Source organism: Apis laboriosa, unplaced genomic scaffold (genome assembly GCF_014066325.1).
Source record: "Apis laboriosa isolate Shangri-la unplaced genomic scaffold, ASM1406632v1 scaffold39_cov144, whole genome shotgun sequence".
Classification (NCBI taxonomy): domain Eukaryota; kingdom Metazoa; phylum Arthropoda; class Insecta; order Hymenoptera; family Apidae; genus Apis; species Apis laboriosa.
In genome coordinates, this window is record NW_025223140.1 from 1,626,393 (window position 1) to 1,644,097 (window position 17,705).

A 17,705-nucleotide genomic window follows, 5' to 3' on the forward strand; every position below is an offset into this window, starting at 1 on the left:
AACATTAACAGAAGCTACAATGAAAACGAATGTATTAGTAAATTTAAATGTGCTTTTTCAAATTTTCGAACCATTATTATCATATGGTTCATATTTTTATCATTATATTGTCGCTTGACGTTATCCATTTGTAGTGTTTGTCATTATTGTAGTAATGAATCATTTTTCTAATTAAATGCTTGCTTTCCATTCCAACATTTTTATCTATTTATAATAAAATTAGTAACATAGCGCTTATTTCGTATATGCTAGGAGGATAACAGTTCAACCAAATGAAAAATTATTTATTTCTATTTTTATTGAATCATTGCATGTAGAATGTAGATAATGTAGATTTCTATTTAAATTATTTTATTATTTAATTTTATTAAGAATAAGAATTCTGGTATCAAGAAAAAAGAATATTTATATATATATATATATGTATGTATGTATGTATATAAATTGTAAGAGTAATCAATTAATCAAATATTAAAAATTAATTGCAGAAAGAAAAAAGTCTCATTAAACAAAAATTTATTTCAAAGAAAAAACTTTACTATAAAAACTATCACAGAATTTCATTTATAAAGAGTTTATAATAAAAAATTTTATTTACAAAAAGTTTTACTTTTAAAGGAAAATTTAGCATAAAAAGAATCACAGAATTTAGTTTACAATAAATAAATAAATAAAATTTTTAATAATTTAATAATAATAATTAATGTCACTAAATAAAAATTATTATTGAAAGAAAATTTAATTTTTTTTAAAGAAACTTTACTAAAGAATCAGAAAATTGATTTTATCCATAGAATTTTTTACTTATATGATTTTTATCAAACAAAATCATTACTATTAAAAAAAAATTCAATTTCTTCAAAAAAAAAAATTCTACAATAGAAAGACAATGAAATAAAAATTAAATTTATTAATTAATTTATCTAAAATAATTATTATCAAATCTCACATTGATTCGTTTATCTTGATGCTAAGAAATCTTGAATATAATAATAAAATATTTCTTATAAATATGGATTTTTTGGATTCGTTGACCAGCAAAAAAATACACCACCCTCCGCCTCTAGCATACGATTGCCCTTCGTTGTCGCATGTATTTTCACCCATCATTATTAACAAGTCATTATTGTTTGTTGGTATTCAGTCATCGGCAACACCACCTAAGACGCCACAGGATACGAACAACGACGTGAGTATATCTCTAATAATTTCACCACATCACATCTTAGTTGTCATTATCCTATTTTCATTTAATTAGCCATCGACACATTGCATCGACATTAAAGTGAAACCTACTCAATCTGGAAAATTATAAAGGGAGTAATCAATCGATTTTAAACAAATAACGTCGTGTTCATTTCTGATTATCTAATATTTGTCGCTTTTACATATTACTGAAAATATAAAGCAAGTTTGCCATACTTGAACGTTAGGGTGGAACGAAATTTAAAGATAAAATTCTTTTTTGCTTTTTATGATTTTTAATATTGAATAAAAATTTATATAGTAAATGTTTTAATGTTAAAATTTGAATTTGAAAAATAAATTTTTCATATAGAGATATCGTCAAAACACTTTTATATATTTTTTATAGTAATTTACAATAACTTCTGTTTTTTTCAATAAATGTTTTTTATTACATAAAAATAATTTTGAATAGAGAAATTCGAATTAGATTTGGAATAAATTAAATAAAATTATCATTTTACAAATATTCTCAATTTTCTCATTTATATTAGAAACATCACATTACATATTCATTTTAAAATAATAAATAAATTTACAATTTAAAACTAAAGAAAAAATATTATAATCAATGTATTATAATAACAATAAAAATAATAAAATCAAAAAAATATATTTAAAAAAAAACTAAAAATTAAAATTTGAAATTCCTTGTCATCTCAAAAATTAATTTTATAAAAATTATCTTTTACACATTAAATATACAAAATATACATTAGAGAAATTTTTTCTTATCAAGAAATAATCATACATTATTTATTTTTTCATTCCACCCTATTAAACATATTCTTTCTTTTAGCAGTAAGTAAATTCAGTTTGAAGAGAGATTAAAGCATGTTTTTGCATGTTTTAAGATTAGTATAAATGTTCGTTGCAAAAGTCAAATCAAATAGTTTAGAAAGCACGTTGCGAAAAACTTTGAAATTTGAACCTAAATTTTTATCTATGGATAAAAAAATCCGTATAAATTTTTAAAAAAATCAATATTTGTTTTTCAATCTAAATTTTTTAGAAATTAATATTTATATGAATATTTCGACAAATTTTTCAACAAAAAAAAAATAACATTTTAATTTATAAATTTTCTAAAAATAAATATTTCACTGTGTGAAATAAATTCTCTGGGAATTAATATCTCCATAATTTTTAAAAAAAAAATAATATTTCTACAAATATCTTATACGTGCATTTAACTAATCACTAATTCAACAGCTTATCGACAAATTATTATCATCACCTAATCACGATTATCATCATCTATTCACGATTTCTCAGCAAAAATAAAATAATAATAAATGTTCCAATGTTCTTTCAGATTCAGACACAAAAAATTGACATCAAAGCTGAGAGTAAAGTTGGCTCCTTAGACAACGTGAAGCATAAGCCAGGAGGTGGCGATAAGAAAATCTTCAACGATAAAGAATACCTTCGACAAACTGGTACCAATCCTGAAAGTCTTTGTGGCAGTGGATCACAGGTACGTTTCAATTTTTTTAAATCTCGAGAATCGCACAAATATTTAATTATTATTCATGTTTTTAAATAAAATAGTTTTTTTTTATTTTTTATCAAAATAATTAATGTTGTCAAAAAGATTCTATTAAATTTTCGAAAAATTGTCTCGATATAATATTTATTTCGGAATTTCGAATTTTTCTTTCTCGAGATTCTTCGTCGTATCACGTTTGTTTGCACCATTTATCACGAAAAAAAAGGCTTGACACGCGTCGCATGCTTCTCTGTAATTTTTTTATTCAACTTTTGTAATTTTACACTTTATGACAAGAATTATTACCGAAATAATATTCTAGCCTTTGCTTCGAATTTCAATATTTTTATAACGGTGAATGATTAAATTTCAATTATTTTTATATATTTTTGTTTTATAAAATGATTTCATAATACAATAATGTGAAGTATATTTTTTTTTATATCTTTTAATTTAATTATTATATCTTTTAATTTAAAATTAAAGATAAAAATCAATTCCAAAAAAAAATTATTTTTAGATTAGTAGAATTATTTTTTAAAAGATAAATTATTTTTTGTAATAATAAGATATGGATAATCAAATATTTTTAATATATAAAAATTAGAATAAATAATTATAATGGTTATCTAACCCTTTGAAGCATATTTTTGATTGGTTCTATATTACTTTTACTTCTTTTTGTAAGAAGTATACATTTTATGTTGTCAATATTGTTTAAAGGAACGAGTAAAGAATAATTCAAAAGTAACAGCATTGTTTTATTTATTATATATTTAAATATAAAATTATGTCAATTTTAAATTTGTTTTGTTTGAAAACAAATAAAAATAAAAATCTAGTAAATATATCATTAAATAAATATAAATAGATCTGTTATTAAAAATATAATTAATTAGTCAACTTATCACATAGCTTTTACTAGAACACCTCTTTTTAATTATTTAAATATATGTTTTAAAAATTAAATTTTTTATAATTTTTCATCAAATAAATTAATAATCAGCTTGCATGCAATTTATAAAATTTATTTGCAAAACTTTTAAAAATTTACTAATAATATCATATTCTTTAATATTAATTTTTATAAAAATGTATATTTGCAAAAAATCTTCAATTTAATGATTGATTATTATTTTTCTTAATCCAGATAGTATTTTCCAAACTTTTTAAGAATTTTTTAAATATTTTATCTTATTAAGTTTTAAAAAAGAATTTTCCTATAGTAAACTTTTCAAATTATATATTAATATCTAATGTATTATGTATTATGTATTATGTATTAATATGTATAAAGATTCAAAATTGTTTACTTCTTTTTATCATATTTTATATTTTATTTTTATAATAAAATTTTTTTATGAAAATACTAAAATATTACGAAACATAACATGTTTAAATTTAATTAAATGTTATATCAAATATGTATATAAAATATAACATATATAAAATAGATTTCGTGATGTACAAATACTTATGATTATTGTACTTATTAAGAAATAAAAATTATTGAAAAATTATTATTGAAAAAAAAAAAAAGAAAAGAAAAAAATATCAGAGTAATTAGAGATCATGAAAATATATCAAAAGTATTATACATATTATTTCAAAAACATGTTGAAATCGAAATTCATATTTTCATTTGAATATTTTACATAAAACATCTTTAAAATATTAATAAAATCGAAACATCGAAATCCTTCGAAACTTTAGAAGAATGGTTAAATTTCAAAACCTTTTATTATTTTTGTATTCGAAATTCTTGAACTTAAGTAAATAATAATTGATATAGATAATTGAATTTATTAAACTTTAATTGATATAATTTCATTTAGAAACAACTTTCAATTTTGTAATTAATTAGTTAAACAGATAGTTATAAATAATAATTTTTTTTATAATCCTTGTAATAAACGTATAACAAAAATTATAAAATTACTATAAAAATGATCATTATTTTATAAATTATTTGTTTATTAAGAATTAAGTTTAAAGATTTTCAGAAGTGAAAATTTGTCGAAATATTAATTCTTGAGAAAATTTCCTTACTTAAAATATTCCTTAATTTTTAAATTTCCTTCCTTAAAATAAAAAGAAAGAAAAAAATACTCGACATTTCATAAAGTGTTTTGAATTCGAATTTCAATCCATCTCGCTTTAAAATAATCGAATTATCTTTAAATACACTGGGTCAGAAAAACGATTACTCGACACCCTTAATACAATATTGACCCACTTCAATACGCAGAATCTATAAATAACCCTCAAGTCATCATGGAGCGAAGCATATTACGTTCGCAGAAATATCAAAAAATAGAACTCAAATAAAATGCTTCAAAGGTTTAACATGACCCGAATTAAGAATGAGTTAATGATCTAGCAAGATTCCAAACATGAAGGTTAATGGGGCCACCTTAATCCTCTGTGTGTTGTGCCCGCAGAGCCCTGTGCCCCCTGGCACGGTCGCCGCCGGCAAGAACGGTCTACCCACATCGGACGAGAACCTGAATCAGGAATGCTAGATTACGAAAACACAACCGCTAGACCCGTTTTCCTTGTCATTTGCGTCTGATTATAATCATCCGTAATCTCTTTTCCTTCCCCAATCGTCGAATCGAAGGCCCGTATATTTATCCCGTAATGGATTCCAACACATTCGGCGTATAATTACATGTATATCGAGAAGCAAGCGTTCGAATTCAATTTTTCAAAGCGTCGCAGGCTTTTCTATCGTATTCGTCGATCTATCGATACATAGATCTCGAGCTGCTCGATTTGTGACTGTCACGATCGTTTGTCAGCGATCACTTAGAGGTTTTTTTTTTTACGTGCCATACACAAGGGAACACACGTTTAATCGATGAGTGCGAATGGCGTAAAGAAGTAGAAGCATTTATTCTATTCCTCTTTTGCCATGTGTTCTTACTCGATCGATACGAGATGAGTGTGTGTGTGTATACCTGTCCAGCGTGTAACACAACGATCAGAGTGATTCTTTTTTCTCCATTCTATTGACGCATTTATCCGGAGACACACACATACAGTGACATCTTTTTCAGATTGAAAAAATGTGTTTTAAAAAAAAAGACTTTTCATACGATAATATATAATCGTAATATATAATTCATAGCGTGATTATTATATCGGAACAATTTATCACACCTGATTCTATGAATTTTTATAAATGATGAAGTAATGCGTTATAATAGTGTTTCTCAATCTTTTGTCACGTAAATCACATATATTATTTGTTTGTGTGAATCAAATTTAAAATATAGAGAATAGAATCTCGTTTATACGAACGAGAACTCATAGAACTCAACTTCTATTATCTGAACTGCTTTATTCAAGTAAAGTGAGGTTAAATGTATAATCTTCTTAAATTTCTTGATTCAAAAAATAAATTTTTAAGTTTGTCATTTTTATAAAATAATTAATACTTAACTATTTGTATAATATACTTTTCCTTTCATATTTTAATAAATCATACATTATAAGTGTCTAAGTCAGTCTTGTAAATGATCTAAATGATAAAAGCGAATTATATTTTAAATTAACAAAAATAATGTTTATTTAAAATCTTCAAGCTTATAAATATTTTTAAATGATAAAGGCATTGAAAAATCGTGTTTGTTTTATTTGAAATCTTTAAATGTTATGCCAAATTGAAAATAAGAAAAAACAGTTATTACATTAATCTAATCTCTATTATCTACTAATAACTAATAAAAAAAAGATGATAAAAATGCTAGATCTTTATTAAACAATAAATTAACGAAAAATTCTACTCTAAATTTTTTAAAAACCGAATTACTATTTATATATTATATAAATAAATAAAATTATGTATATTTGAGTAGTCTATTAAAAATATAATGTAATCTATAGATTGAGAAACATTGCATTATAGATTTTATCAGAAAACTTAAATTAGAATGATAAGGGAATATTCGATGAAAAAATACATTAAACTTCCTCTTAACGATTTGCAAAGATTGATTTACGATAAGAAATACTGTATAATTGTTTGCAATATCTTATATATGATATACATATTATACTGCAATAAAAGCCACTTCGAAAGACTCAAACATTTCTAAGAACATTTTTCCGATCTGAAAAGGAAATGGCGGTAACGTGATACGCTTAAGTTATTGAAACATGAATTCTCATTTTTCGTGATCACCTAGAACATCTAGGCAACTAGCATGGCAATTAAACGAGATATAAAAAAAGTCGCATAATATCTGAAATCATCGTTTCGAATTATTAATTATTGTAATTATCAACCGAGAGTAGGTGTATTTTTGTTAAACCTATGAGAATAATGCTAATTTTCAAGGCTATAGTGTAAATAACTAACTGTTATATTAAACGAAGCTTTGAATGTGCTATGGTAACGTTGATAAAAATATAACGTTGATCGATTAATAACTTTAAATTTAATAATAATATTAACTAATAAATTGATAGAGCTAATTATGCAATCACAATGAATTCAATTTTAGCTTTTTTAATGTGCGTAATAACAGACACATCGATTATTATGAATAAATAAGTAATTAATCGAACAGAATGATAAATTTTGGTAGAAAAAAAAATTAGAAGAAAAAAAAATTAAAAAATTGCAAGCGTTGATAAATTGCTAAAATTAATCGATATAGAATGAATTCTTTCTTTTCTGATCATTTAAAACTCAAATTAAGCGTACAAAGTAAAAATTTCATTATGATTTATAAAAATAAATCTCGATTAATACCAAACATAAAATCAGCGATAATAATAATAAAAAACTAAAAAAAATAATAATAATAAAGGAATTTATAGATGAAAACAAAACATTGTAATTATATTGTCGTATAGAAAATACATTTAAAATTCAAACGCTATGGACATAATCGTATTTCATATTAAAGGTTTACTTAAATTCGCCTACTCCCGGAAAATAAAAATATTAATATACTTTATACATAATATGAAATAATTAAAGTGAATGAAAGAAAAAATATGTGATGCACAGATTATTTATTTGTAAACGTTATACATAGTTTCATTATTATCTAATTATTTTTTCGATATATTTTAATTAAAAATATTGGTTTATTTTTAAAAAGTGATAAATTAATAAAAATTATACGTTATCATAAGATTACATATAAAAAGAGATTAAATACAAAAGGAAAAACAAAGTTGAAAAAATCACATTGTGCATCATTTATTAAAAAATATGTACGGAGTATATTATACCATTAAGTTTAGAAGATATATTAAAGTATTATATTAATTAATAGAATATCTGTATATTGAGTTTCCAATATATTTCTTTTTTGTATTTTACAATGCATTTTTATCGTAAAAACAAAACGTACTCCGTACATTATATGTGCATATAGAGTGTATATAAAGTGTATTACAAGCTTTTTCTTTTGAGATTATTAAAAATAGCAAGAAAAAAATTGTTTCTAATTGTTATTTGAGATTATTTAATACTTATTATTGATCAAAGGAACTTACATTAATAGAATAGTGTATAATTTTTATATTTTCAAATAGATTTTATTTAATGTGATATTTAATTGAAATATTATTCTATATTTCATTTGTAATTTATTTCATTCTTTCATGATTAATAAATCTTTTTTTAATAATTTATAATATTTTTTATATTTTTTAATAATTTATAAAATACTTTAATAAATTATTAAATGAATGAATTCTTGTTGCATTTAATGATTTGAAAGAAATTGTCTTGTAATAGTTTTTATGATACACTCTAATATAAAAGTATAAAGTGTTTGAATAGTTTCTAATATTTTTCATTATTCATCGCTTGAACTAAATGAATTTGTTTTAACTCTTGAAATATCAAAAAAAAAAATTTATTATATTATGCTTTTCATTATTGACAAAATTTTTGATAAATTAATAAATTAAATATTTTTTTTCTATTATAAACTTTCTAATACGAGAAGTATTATTTTTCTTGTCTAATAAGATTATATATTTTTTATTTTAAGTAAATAAATAAATATTTAATACATTAAATATTATTAGAATATATTTATTATTATTATTTATAACTAATTATATTCAGCATATTATAAAAAATACATTAGAATTCACTTCATTTACTTTCATCTTGATGTTCAAGAGTTAAGTCAAGTACAATTTCGTCTTTTACCGAATAAAAGTTTTATTTAGTGGATGTTAATCTACTAAAAAAAAAAGTTCTAAGACATTCAAATCACATGTATATAAATCGTATGCTCGATTTTGACATAAAGAAAAAATTCCGCAAGAAGCAAAAACTTGATTCATGCTTGAAAATTTATTTTAATTTTTTTCGCTTTAAAGAAATTTAAATGATGCATATTAAAAATAAAGTTTAGTCCTTTGCACTCAAAATATGTTTGTTACAAGAATGATGAAAGTTTTTGAAACTAATATAGAATTTAAATCTATATTATGAAATATCATCGTTTCATTTTATTGAAATTTCGATACAAATTTTATAAAGTTTTTTCATAAAGATGAGACAATTGTTGCAATTCTATAAGCAATAAATATCAAAATATCGATAGTTTACTATACAAATATTGCACATATACTTTTTATAAAATTTTATATACATCGAAATCACATTTATATATATTATAAATTTATTAAAATTATATTTTACTTTATACATATCCCTATATAGTATTGAATCTTTTAACTTGTTTTTTTAATATGTGAATATATAGCTTTTATGCAATAATTTATCAAATACTTTAGAACACGGATAATTATAGATATCATCTAAAATTTTTGAAAATTGCAAACATAATAATTGCAATTTTGGAGGAAAAAATAGTTATCTTGTCTAAAATCTTAAATAATAAAAAAAATATATACTTACAATATTTATTAAGTTTATCTCTAAATCTTTGAATTCCTATACAAGTGATTATCTATTGAGTGCAAAGGATTCAAAGTATGTATTTTTAACAAATGTTTACAATATCGAGCGTCGATTTATTCGAAAAAGCGCGGGAAATAGCGAAGTTCCGATGGAACTTATCGCGCTAGGGGAATCCCATTAAAACGAACTCAAGAGAAATAAACAATAGTAGTATATTACGCGCAACCATTATTCAATGCATCAAGTGAATATAATTAATTCACACGATTGCATCGAATAAGTTTCATATTGTATTTAAACGATAGGATACGATCAATTCGTTATTGTAGATATATAAACTATCTCTACTTGTTGTATACGTCAGAATAAATACTTAGATCTTACAACTGTCAGTTTACAGTCAGTTGAAAAATAAAAATCGATAAAAGAGGTAAAATGTCGATGGGAAATATCGAAATATAGGATAAATGATTTCAGAGAGATCTGTTCTCTCTTTCTCTTCTTCTCTATCAATTGTGTCACTCTTGAAGAATTCATGCAATCTATACTAAGAAAGTATATAAGAAGTATTATAGTTTATTGCTTCCATACTGATTATATTATATACATATTTCGATTTGATTAATTATCCAATAATTCACAAAAAGATTAGGTACACAATATTAAATTGCGAATACATATTAATGTATAACGAATATTCGGTATACTGTCAGACATAACAAGAGAGCCATTAAGTATAATAATATTTTTGTTTTTAAATTTACATTCTGGGCATTTTTATTTAATCCCACCGTTTTTAATAGCATTATTCTAAATTATACAATAAAATTTTTAATTATATAAAATCAAATAATTTTTCTACTTTATGAAATTATTAAATTATATCATTTGTAAATATTATAATATATCTTAATGATTTTCAATTTTCGGATTAAAAGAAGATTGCAAAATACTTTTCAAAAAATCATTATTATATTTTATGTTAATTTTTTAAATTTTCCTTATTTTATATATAAGAAAGAAAAAAAAGAAGAATAAACTCTTTGAATATTATAAAAGGCGGTCATCAAAAAAGATTGGGAAACATCTATATTCTAAATAAATATGTTAACATAAAGAATAAAAATTAATTTTTAACGTTAATATGAAAAAAACGAAAATAAAGAAAAGGGATATTTGTAAAATTAAATTTAAAAATTTATTTATTATTTCTATTTTAAAATATTTATTGTTTATATGTACATATTACAAATATAAATTCTTTATAAAAAAAAAAGATAAAAAATATTGTTAATAATAAGTTCGTTATATCGATTTCATATAAATTTTTCCCAATATAAATTCACAAAAAAATATAAAAATATAAATTTTTATATTATCATAATTTTTTTAATTATTATATGAATATTTTCTTCAAAATATCATATTTTAATTGACATTTTAGTGCACAATTTTATCATCACAATTTCTTTTTTCTTTTTAATTAACTAGTAATTTATAGCACATATAGTGTAATTTAAAAGCACACAATTTTAATGGCAAATATAATTACAAATGCTAATGCTAATAATATAGAAACGATTTTCTTTAACTTTCGTATTTCGAGTATTTAAATATTTAGTATATTTCTTCAATGAATTTTCTTATATGGATTAATAAGCACAACATGTACTTTACTTTTACACGTAATTGGTGGACACATCAGTATCGCTGCTAATCACCGCATTTGTAAATTAAGGTCAGTTTGCACATGAATTAACACTTCAACTGATGATTTATATGAAATTTAAGTATACAATTATAATATTATGTTTTCAAAATATTTTATTTATTAAAAATTAATTATTTTGTAATAAGATAATTTTCAAATATATGTAACATATATTTAATTATTATATATTTAATTTTAAAAAAAATTATGTAAAAATTATAAATTTATTTTATTTCTTCTGAATTTGATATTAAAAATTATAATAAACATAGCAAATAAAATAATTGATAAATGTAAAATTAAATTCACCATATATTTTTTGAATAAAAAGAATACTTGTAATCTATATTAATCTATATTTTTCAGGAAAATACAATTGAAGAGATTAATTCTTCTCTTGAACAGGCAAAAGATGATTTACCACAACCACCACCAAGTACACCAACAAAAATACAAAATCTACCATCACCGTCTTCTATGGTAACTCCTAAAGCCGTCAGAAGTAGTTTGGCTAAATCTCCTGAAATAGGATCAAAAAAAAATTCATTGTCTCTTGAAATTAAAGAGAAGGAAGATGGAAACAAGAAAAATCTAAGTTCAGAAGATAGAAATATAATGAAAAACAAAACAGCAAAATCTCCTATAATTTCACATTTTCTTAGTAATTCTCAAGCAAAGAGTCCAGAAAATAGAACAACCAAATCACTTACTTCTTCACATATTCTTAATATTTTTGAATTAAAAAAAAGTCCAGAAGATAGTTCAACAAAAATACCTACTTCTTCACGTCCTTCTAGTAATTCTCAAATGAAAAATCCAGAAGAAAAAAAATCATCTACTTCCTCATGTCCTTCTAATAATTCTCCATTAAAAACTCCAGAAGATAAAATAATCAAATCACCTATTTCTCCACGTTCCGTTAATAATCTTGGAATAAAAAATCCAGATAAATCTTCCTCTCACATGTCTGGAAAAATATCGCCAAAAGAGTTACAGCTTCCAAAATTGGCACCCTCTCCTACGCCACAAGAAATTACTACAATTTCTGAAGTTAATGCAAAAATTAATTTACCAAAATTGATAGAACGTATTACGCATTAAATTATTTTTCGTATATTTTAAAATAAACTTATTAATTATTAAGAAAAGAAATTTTCTTAAACTGTAAATGGATATTTGCAACATATATATATATATATGTAGTGTGTATATATATATATATATATACACTAAATCTAGAAAAGCATTAAATATGAGTGAAATATTGAGCTATATATGTATATGCTTTCTTAAATTGCTTAAATTACTGATTTTATATTACATTGATAAATATAAAACTCTTTTAAGTAATTATAAAATAAATTTCGAAAGACAAATCGAAAAATAATGAAAGAGAAGATTTGAGATTTATATTTACAAATCTGTTACTTTTTAAAAAATTTGATTTTCATCTTATTTCTTTTACTACAAAGAGATTGAAATTTTTTGTTTATAATTAATTTTATGGATTTTATATTATGAATTGTCAATTATATATATATATATATATCATCGAATAATCAAAATATAAAAATAAATTTGTTAATTTTATTATAATTTTTTATTAGAATGTATTAATATATCATTTATATCAATATATCATTATCTATTATATATTATATTATTCTATTATTTTCGTAATAGAAATATAAAATATTTCACTATTTTTTTTAATTTATTATTTTTCATAAAAACTATATTTATCAATGTGTTTATATTCATATATATTATAAAATATTATATATTATCAATGTGTTTATATTCATATATATTATAAAATAATGTTGAATGTAAATATCAAAACAATATTTACATATGTATAACTAACATCGTAAAATAGAATTCCAAAATTATTTACAAAAATTTCAAAATTAATTACAAAAAATGAAAAAACATTTTTAATTTAATCTTCAAACTTACAATTACATATATTATTTGAATATTATTTAAAAATGATAGCAATTAAAAATATGAGTTTTTAAAATAATATATGTATAATAAATAATATGTATAAGTAATTTTTAATGTACATAACAAAATATATCTTTGTTATATAAACGCATTCAGTATCGGAAGTAAAAATATATTTTAGTATAGTTTTCCAAAAATATTTGTTTTTATCAATTATATTATTGGCAGTTTTACATTGTAAGAATTACAAATACATAAAAATTAATAATATATCTTAATCAAGTTTTCTTTGGCAGTGGGGGTGGAACTAATGTAACTCCATTAAAATAAGGATGGCTTAATCCTTTTTTTGCTGTTATCCTCTGATTAGGATCATAAGTCAAAAGTTTCTGTTAAAACATATAACATTAAATTTACCAATCCAAAAAATTGTTTTTTTTTTTATTGAAATGATTTTTACCAAAAGCAAATCTTTGGCATCAGAATCAAAAGAAGGTACAACTTCATCTAAAGGTCGTGGTTCCCATCTTGGAAACATTGATGTATAATCACGTAGTTGTGATACTCCTGGCCAAATATTTTCATCTGGTGTGCCTAATGTACGGAATATCCTGAAGAGTTGGTCTATTTCTGAATCACCTGGGAATAAAGCTCTCCTAGTTGCCTAAAAAAAAAATGTAACATTTTTGAAGAATTAAAATTATTAATAGATAAATAAGATTGAATATCCATATTTTATATAAAATTATCACATTAATTTTATTATTTAAATTACCATTTCTGCAAATATACAACCTAAACTCCAAACATCTACTGCATTGGAATATAACTTTGTTCCTAAAAGTATCTCTGGTGCTCGATACCAAAGAGTTACTATTTCATGAGTATATGTACGAACAGGAACACCAAATGTTCTGGCTAATCCAAAATCTGCTAATTTTATATGACCCTCCTGATCTATTAACAGATTCTGTGGTTTTAAATCTCTATGTAAAATGCAATGAAGATGGCAGAAAGAAATTGCTTTCAATAACTGATACAAATAACTCTGTAAACATAAATATAAAAAACCTGTCTTGAACAATGCAACTTCATTGACTATTCTTTTAACAAAATATGATTCAAATTGATTAAAAAGTACTTTCCTATATTATATGCATGCACCTATTTTCAATTGTGATTTTTTTTGCAATACCTTAACAAGAGCTTGATCTAATCCTCCTTTAACGGAATCTAACAATTTTTTTAAATCTTGTTGTAAGAATTCAAAAACAAGATATAGATGATTATCCCCATCTACTACATCAAATAACTGAACAATATTTGGATGTGTGAGTTCTCTTAATAATGATATTTCTCGAATAGCAGTGGATGGAACACCTTCACTTTCCCTGATGCAGATTAATTTATTAACATTAATTTATTAATCATATATGTTAATGATCAATATAAGATTATAACATTAAATTGTCCTTTTTCTTTGAAAAACTATAATAAATATGTTTATTTACATATAAAGCAATTTTTAAAGATATGTAAGTTAGTTTCAAATTTAATTAAAATAATAAGTGCATTTTGTGTAATATAAATTGTGTAATTAGTATAAAATTATCAATTGTAAAAATAAATATTATAAAACAAATACACAGAAGAAAATTCCATTTAAGAATATATTAATTTAAGAACATTAATTTAAGAACATAGAATTAAATAAAGGATTTAAAATCAAAAACCAGCTGAGCATGACACAATGGGACAAGCTGAATAATGTGGTGCTACGAAAATTTAGTGTAACGTGGCCCCTGCAGATTCAGCTGACCCCAATGTGTAAATTAGCAGATGTGTTAGCAATGCATATAAGCAAAAGCTGTATCAATATGATATTTTATTTCACTATCTTCAAAAGTTACTTATATTGTTAAATAAAGAATAATTACATAACATTAATATTTTTAACCCTAGAAACGTGCAAATTACTTGGATATTTGCAGGGTGAAAAAAATATTAGTTATATAAAAAGTCAATATTTTGATTTCTAAAAAACATATGATTTCAGTTTAATAACAATCTTTACACTATATAATCTATTATTTCAAATTAAAATAGAAAATCATATTTTAAATATATTTAAAAACATTTATTATTTAAAACATTGAAAAAGCATATTATTCTCATAATAAAAAAAATTCTAATGTTATATTCTATGATAATAAAAATAATTATTTCCATTAAATATTAAATATATATTTATTAAACATGTATATAAATATTATTGACTATTCATTTAATAAAATATAAATCAAAAATTAAAAAACCTATTTTCCCACGTGTATATATATGAAAATGAAGATCTATTAAATATTTTTTGATTATTAGAATATTAAAATAAAACAGAAATATTATCCAATAGAAATCATTAAAAATTTATTCTATAGAATATTTATTAGATTTCTAAATATATTAAAATATTTGATTTCATTTTAATACTAATAACTTTAAATTAATTTTAAATTGTTATTAAAAGTATTATATGTTTATTTTGGTTAATATAATATGGTTATATACATCACCCGGCATAATATAAATATTAGAATAAAATTCCAGATTTTTATATATTAATATTACAATCGACGTACGTCTCAAGACGAATCTTTTTAAGTGCCACCAGTTTTCCAGTTAACTTATCTTTGGCTTTATAAACCACCCCATAGGTCCCTTCCCCTATTTTTTCTATCTTGACGAAGTTGTCCATAACCTCAACGTCACGTTCGACGTTGTCACTCTTGTTTTGACACTCCGTCGTAATTGCGAATTTTTTATCACCGTTCCGAAATGTTTTGAAATTTTATATCAATGAGACGTCGACAAACAATGTCGACGATTAATAACTTTATAGGAGCCGTTTTATTAAAATTCTTTGTTTATCAACACTAATAATCCACTTGACATGCGTGCTTCAAAGTAGCCATTTTTATTAAGGTTTAGAATAATCGATTCGAGAAATCGATACAATTACATGAGTAATTGTTTTATTAAATAATCACTAATGTAACAGGTGAATGAACTAAACAATAAAACATTCAGTTCATTATCTTGTATATTATTATATATTTAATAATTATATAATTATATATATAATTAATAATTGATTGATTTTATTCTAATTATAATATAATTAATTATTCTATCAGTAAGTACAAGATTATTTATGTATATATATATATATATTGTCATGTTATAAACATTTCACAAATTGTTTCTTAAATTTTTTTAAAGAAATTATTATATTATTTGTTCGTATTTAAACAAATAAATGCAAACTAAGATATTTTTTTAAGTTTTAAGAAGTTAAGTTTTAAGTTTTATTTTGAAATAAAATGAAATTTAAAAAATTTCTCGAAATTTTAATTTATGTGAAATCGTAACGAAATGTGAAGTGTAAAAATTAATTAAAATAAACGAAAAAATGAAATTATATTTTTCAAAAATAAAACAATTTTACTAGAGACTTTTAAATATATTTACTTCAGAAAAAATTCTATAAAATAAAATAACAATATATATATTTATATATATGTAAAAATGCAAAAATCATTAAAATTTATAACAAAATTTATAATTACTCAAAAAGAATTTGTTCGATTTTGTAATTACTTTTGTTACAAAATTATATATTATATAGAATAAAAATTACATTTAACAAAATAATTAAAATTGAATTAAATTTTGTTCACAAAAAATATGTTATATTATATAAAACATAGATTATTATATTAAAATTATATTATTATTATATTTTTAATTATTTTTTTTATATTTTATGTTTTCGTATTAAATTGATGTAAATATAACCTATTTCGATAAAAATACATTCCACTAATATATTTAAATATCCATTAATATTTTTAAATATAATTAATAATGTATAATTAATTTATCGATAAATATATGTATATATATAGAACAATATTATAGAACATAAATTGTATTTACAATATATTAATTGCAACGTATGAATAAAATACTGATACATAAGTTTATTATATATTTTATTCTTACCAACTATGTTTTATTTTTATATTATTATTATTTATGTTATTGCAAATTATCTTAAAATTATTTATTAAACTTATATTATGCTATATAAATATTTTTTTAATTTTCAAAATAATCATTGGTTCAAAATTATATCAATATATATTTACCGTATATTTTATTTATTTAATACAAATTATATAATAATAGACATTTAATACAGGTAAATCAAAAATTGTAATATAATTATTAAAAACATGATTTTAAATATTTAATATCTGCGTGAAAAAATATAAAAAAATTTAGTGCAAAAGTTTTCTTATTTTTTATAAAATCAATTTTAATTCTAAAAAAAAATAAATGATCGAAAGCTA

The 17,705-nt window shown here is 21.7% G+C and overlaps 2 protein-coding genes across 6 annotated transcripts in view; one reads left to right on the forward strand and one right to left on the reverse strand.

Moving 5' to 3' along the window:
• LOC122715615 (microtubule-associated protein 4) overlaps positions 1-12,542 on the forward strand; it is a 70,092-nt gene extending 57,550 nt beyond the window's left edge. For 3 of the 5 annotated variants that reach the window (XM_043937926.1, XM_043937927.1, XM_043937923.1), the window contains 3 exons: positions 1,145-1,189; positions 2,561-2,722; positions 5,176-7,799. In XM_043937926.1, the coding sequence (XP_043793861.1) occupies positions 1,145-1,189; positions 2,561-2,722; positions 5,176-5,256 (288 nt within the window). In that variant the 3' untranslated portion in view covers positions 5,257-7,799. Of the gene's footprint in view, positions 1-1,144; positions 1,190-2,560; positions 2,723-5,175; positions 7,800-11,712 lie in introns of those variants that run through there. The other 2 variants (XM_043937928.1, XM_043937924.1) reach the window with 2 other exon arrangements.
• Positions 12,543-13,452: 910 nt separating this feature from the next.
• On the reverse strand, positions 13,453-16,244 carry LOC122715617 (cyclin-dependent kinase 2-like). The gene is made up of 5 exons (XM_043937931.1): positions 15,933-16,244; positions 14,492-14,687; positions 14,072-14,344; positions 13,757-13,960; positions 13,453-13,685 (listed from the first exon to the last, which is right to left on the reverse strand). The coding sequence occupies exons 1-5, from the start codon at positions 16,046-16,048 to the stop codon at positions 13,575-13,577; spliced, it is 900 nt and encodes a 299-aa protein (XP_043793866.1). The 5' UTR covers positions 16,049-16,244; the 3' UTR covers positions 13,453-13,574.
• Positions 16,245-17,705: the final 1,461 nt, after the last annotated feature.

What these genes read in the sequence shown, in the direction of transcription:
- LOC122715617 (XM_043937931.1), bottom strand. Translation starts at nt 16,048, where the DNA reads ATGGACAACTTCGTCAAGATAGAAAAAATAGGGGAAGGGACCTATGGG. An exon ending in GTTGTATATTTGCAGAAATG is followed by an intron (nt 13,961 to 14,071) that starts GTAATTTAAATA and finishes TTTTTTTTTTAG; the next exon opens with GCAACTAGGAGAGCTTTATT. An exon ending in ATGCCAAAGATTTGCTTTTG is followed by an intron (nt 13,686 to 13,756) that starts GTAAAAATCATT and finishes ATGTTTTAACAG; the next exon opens with AAACTTTTGACTTATGATCC.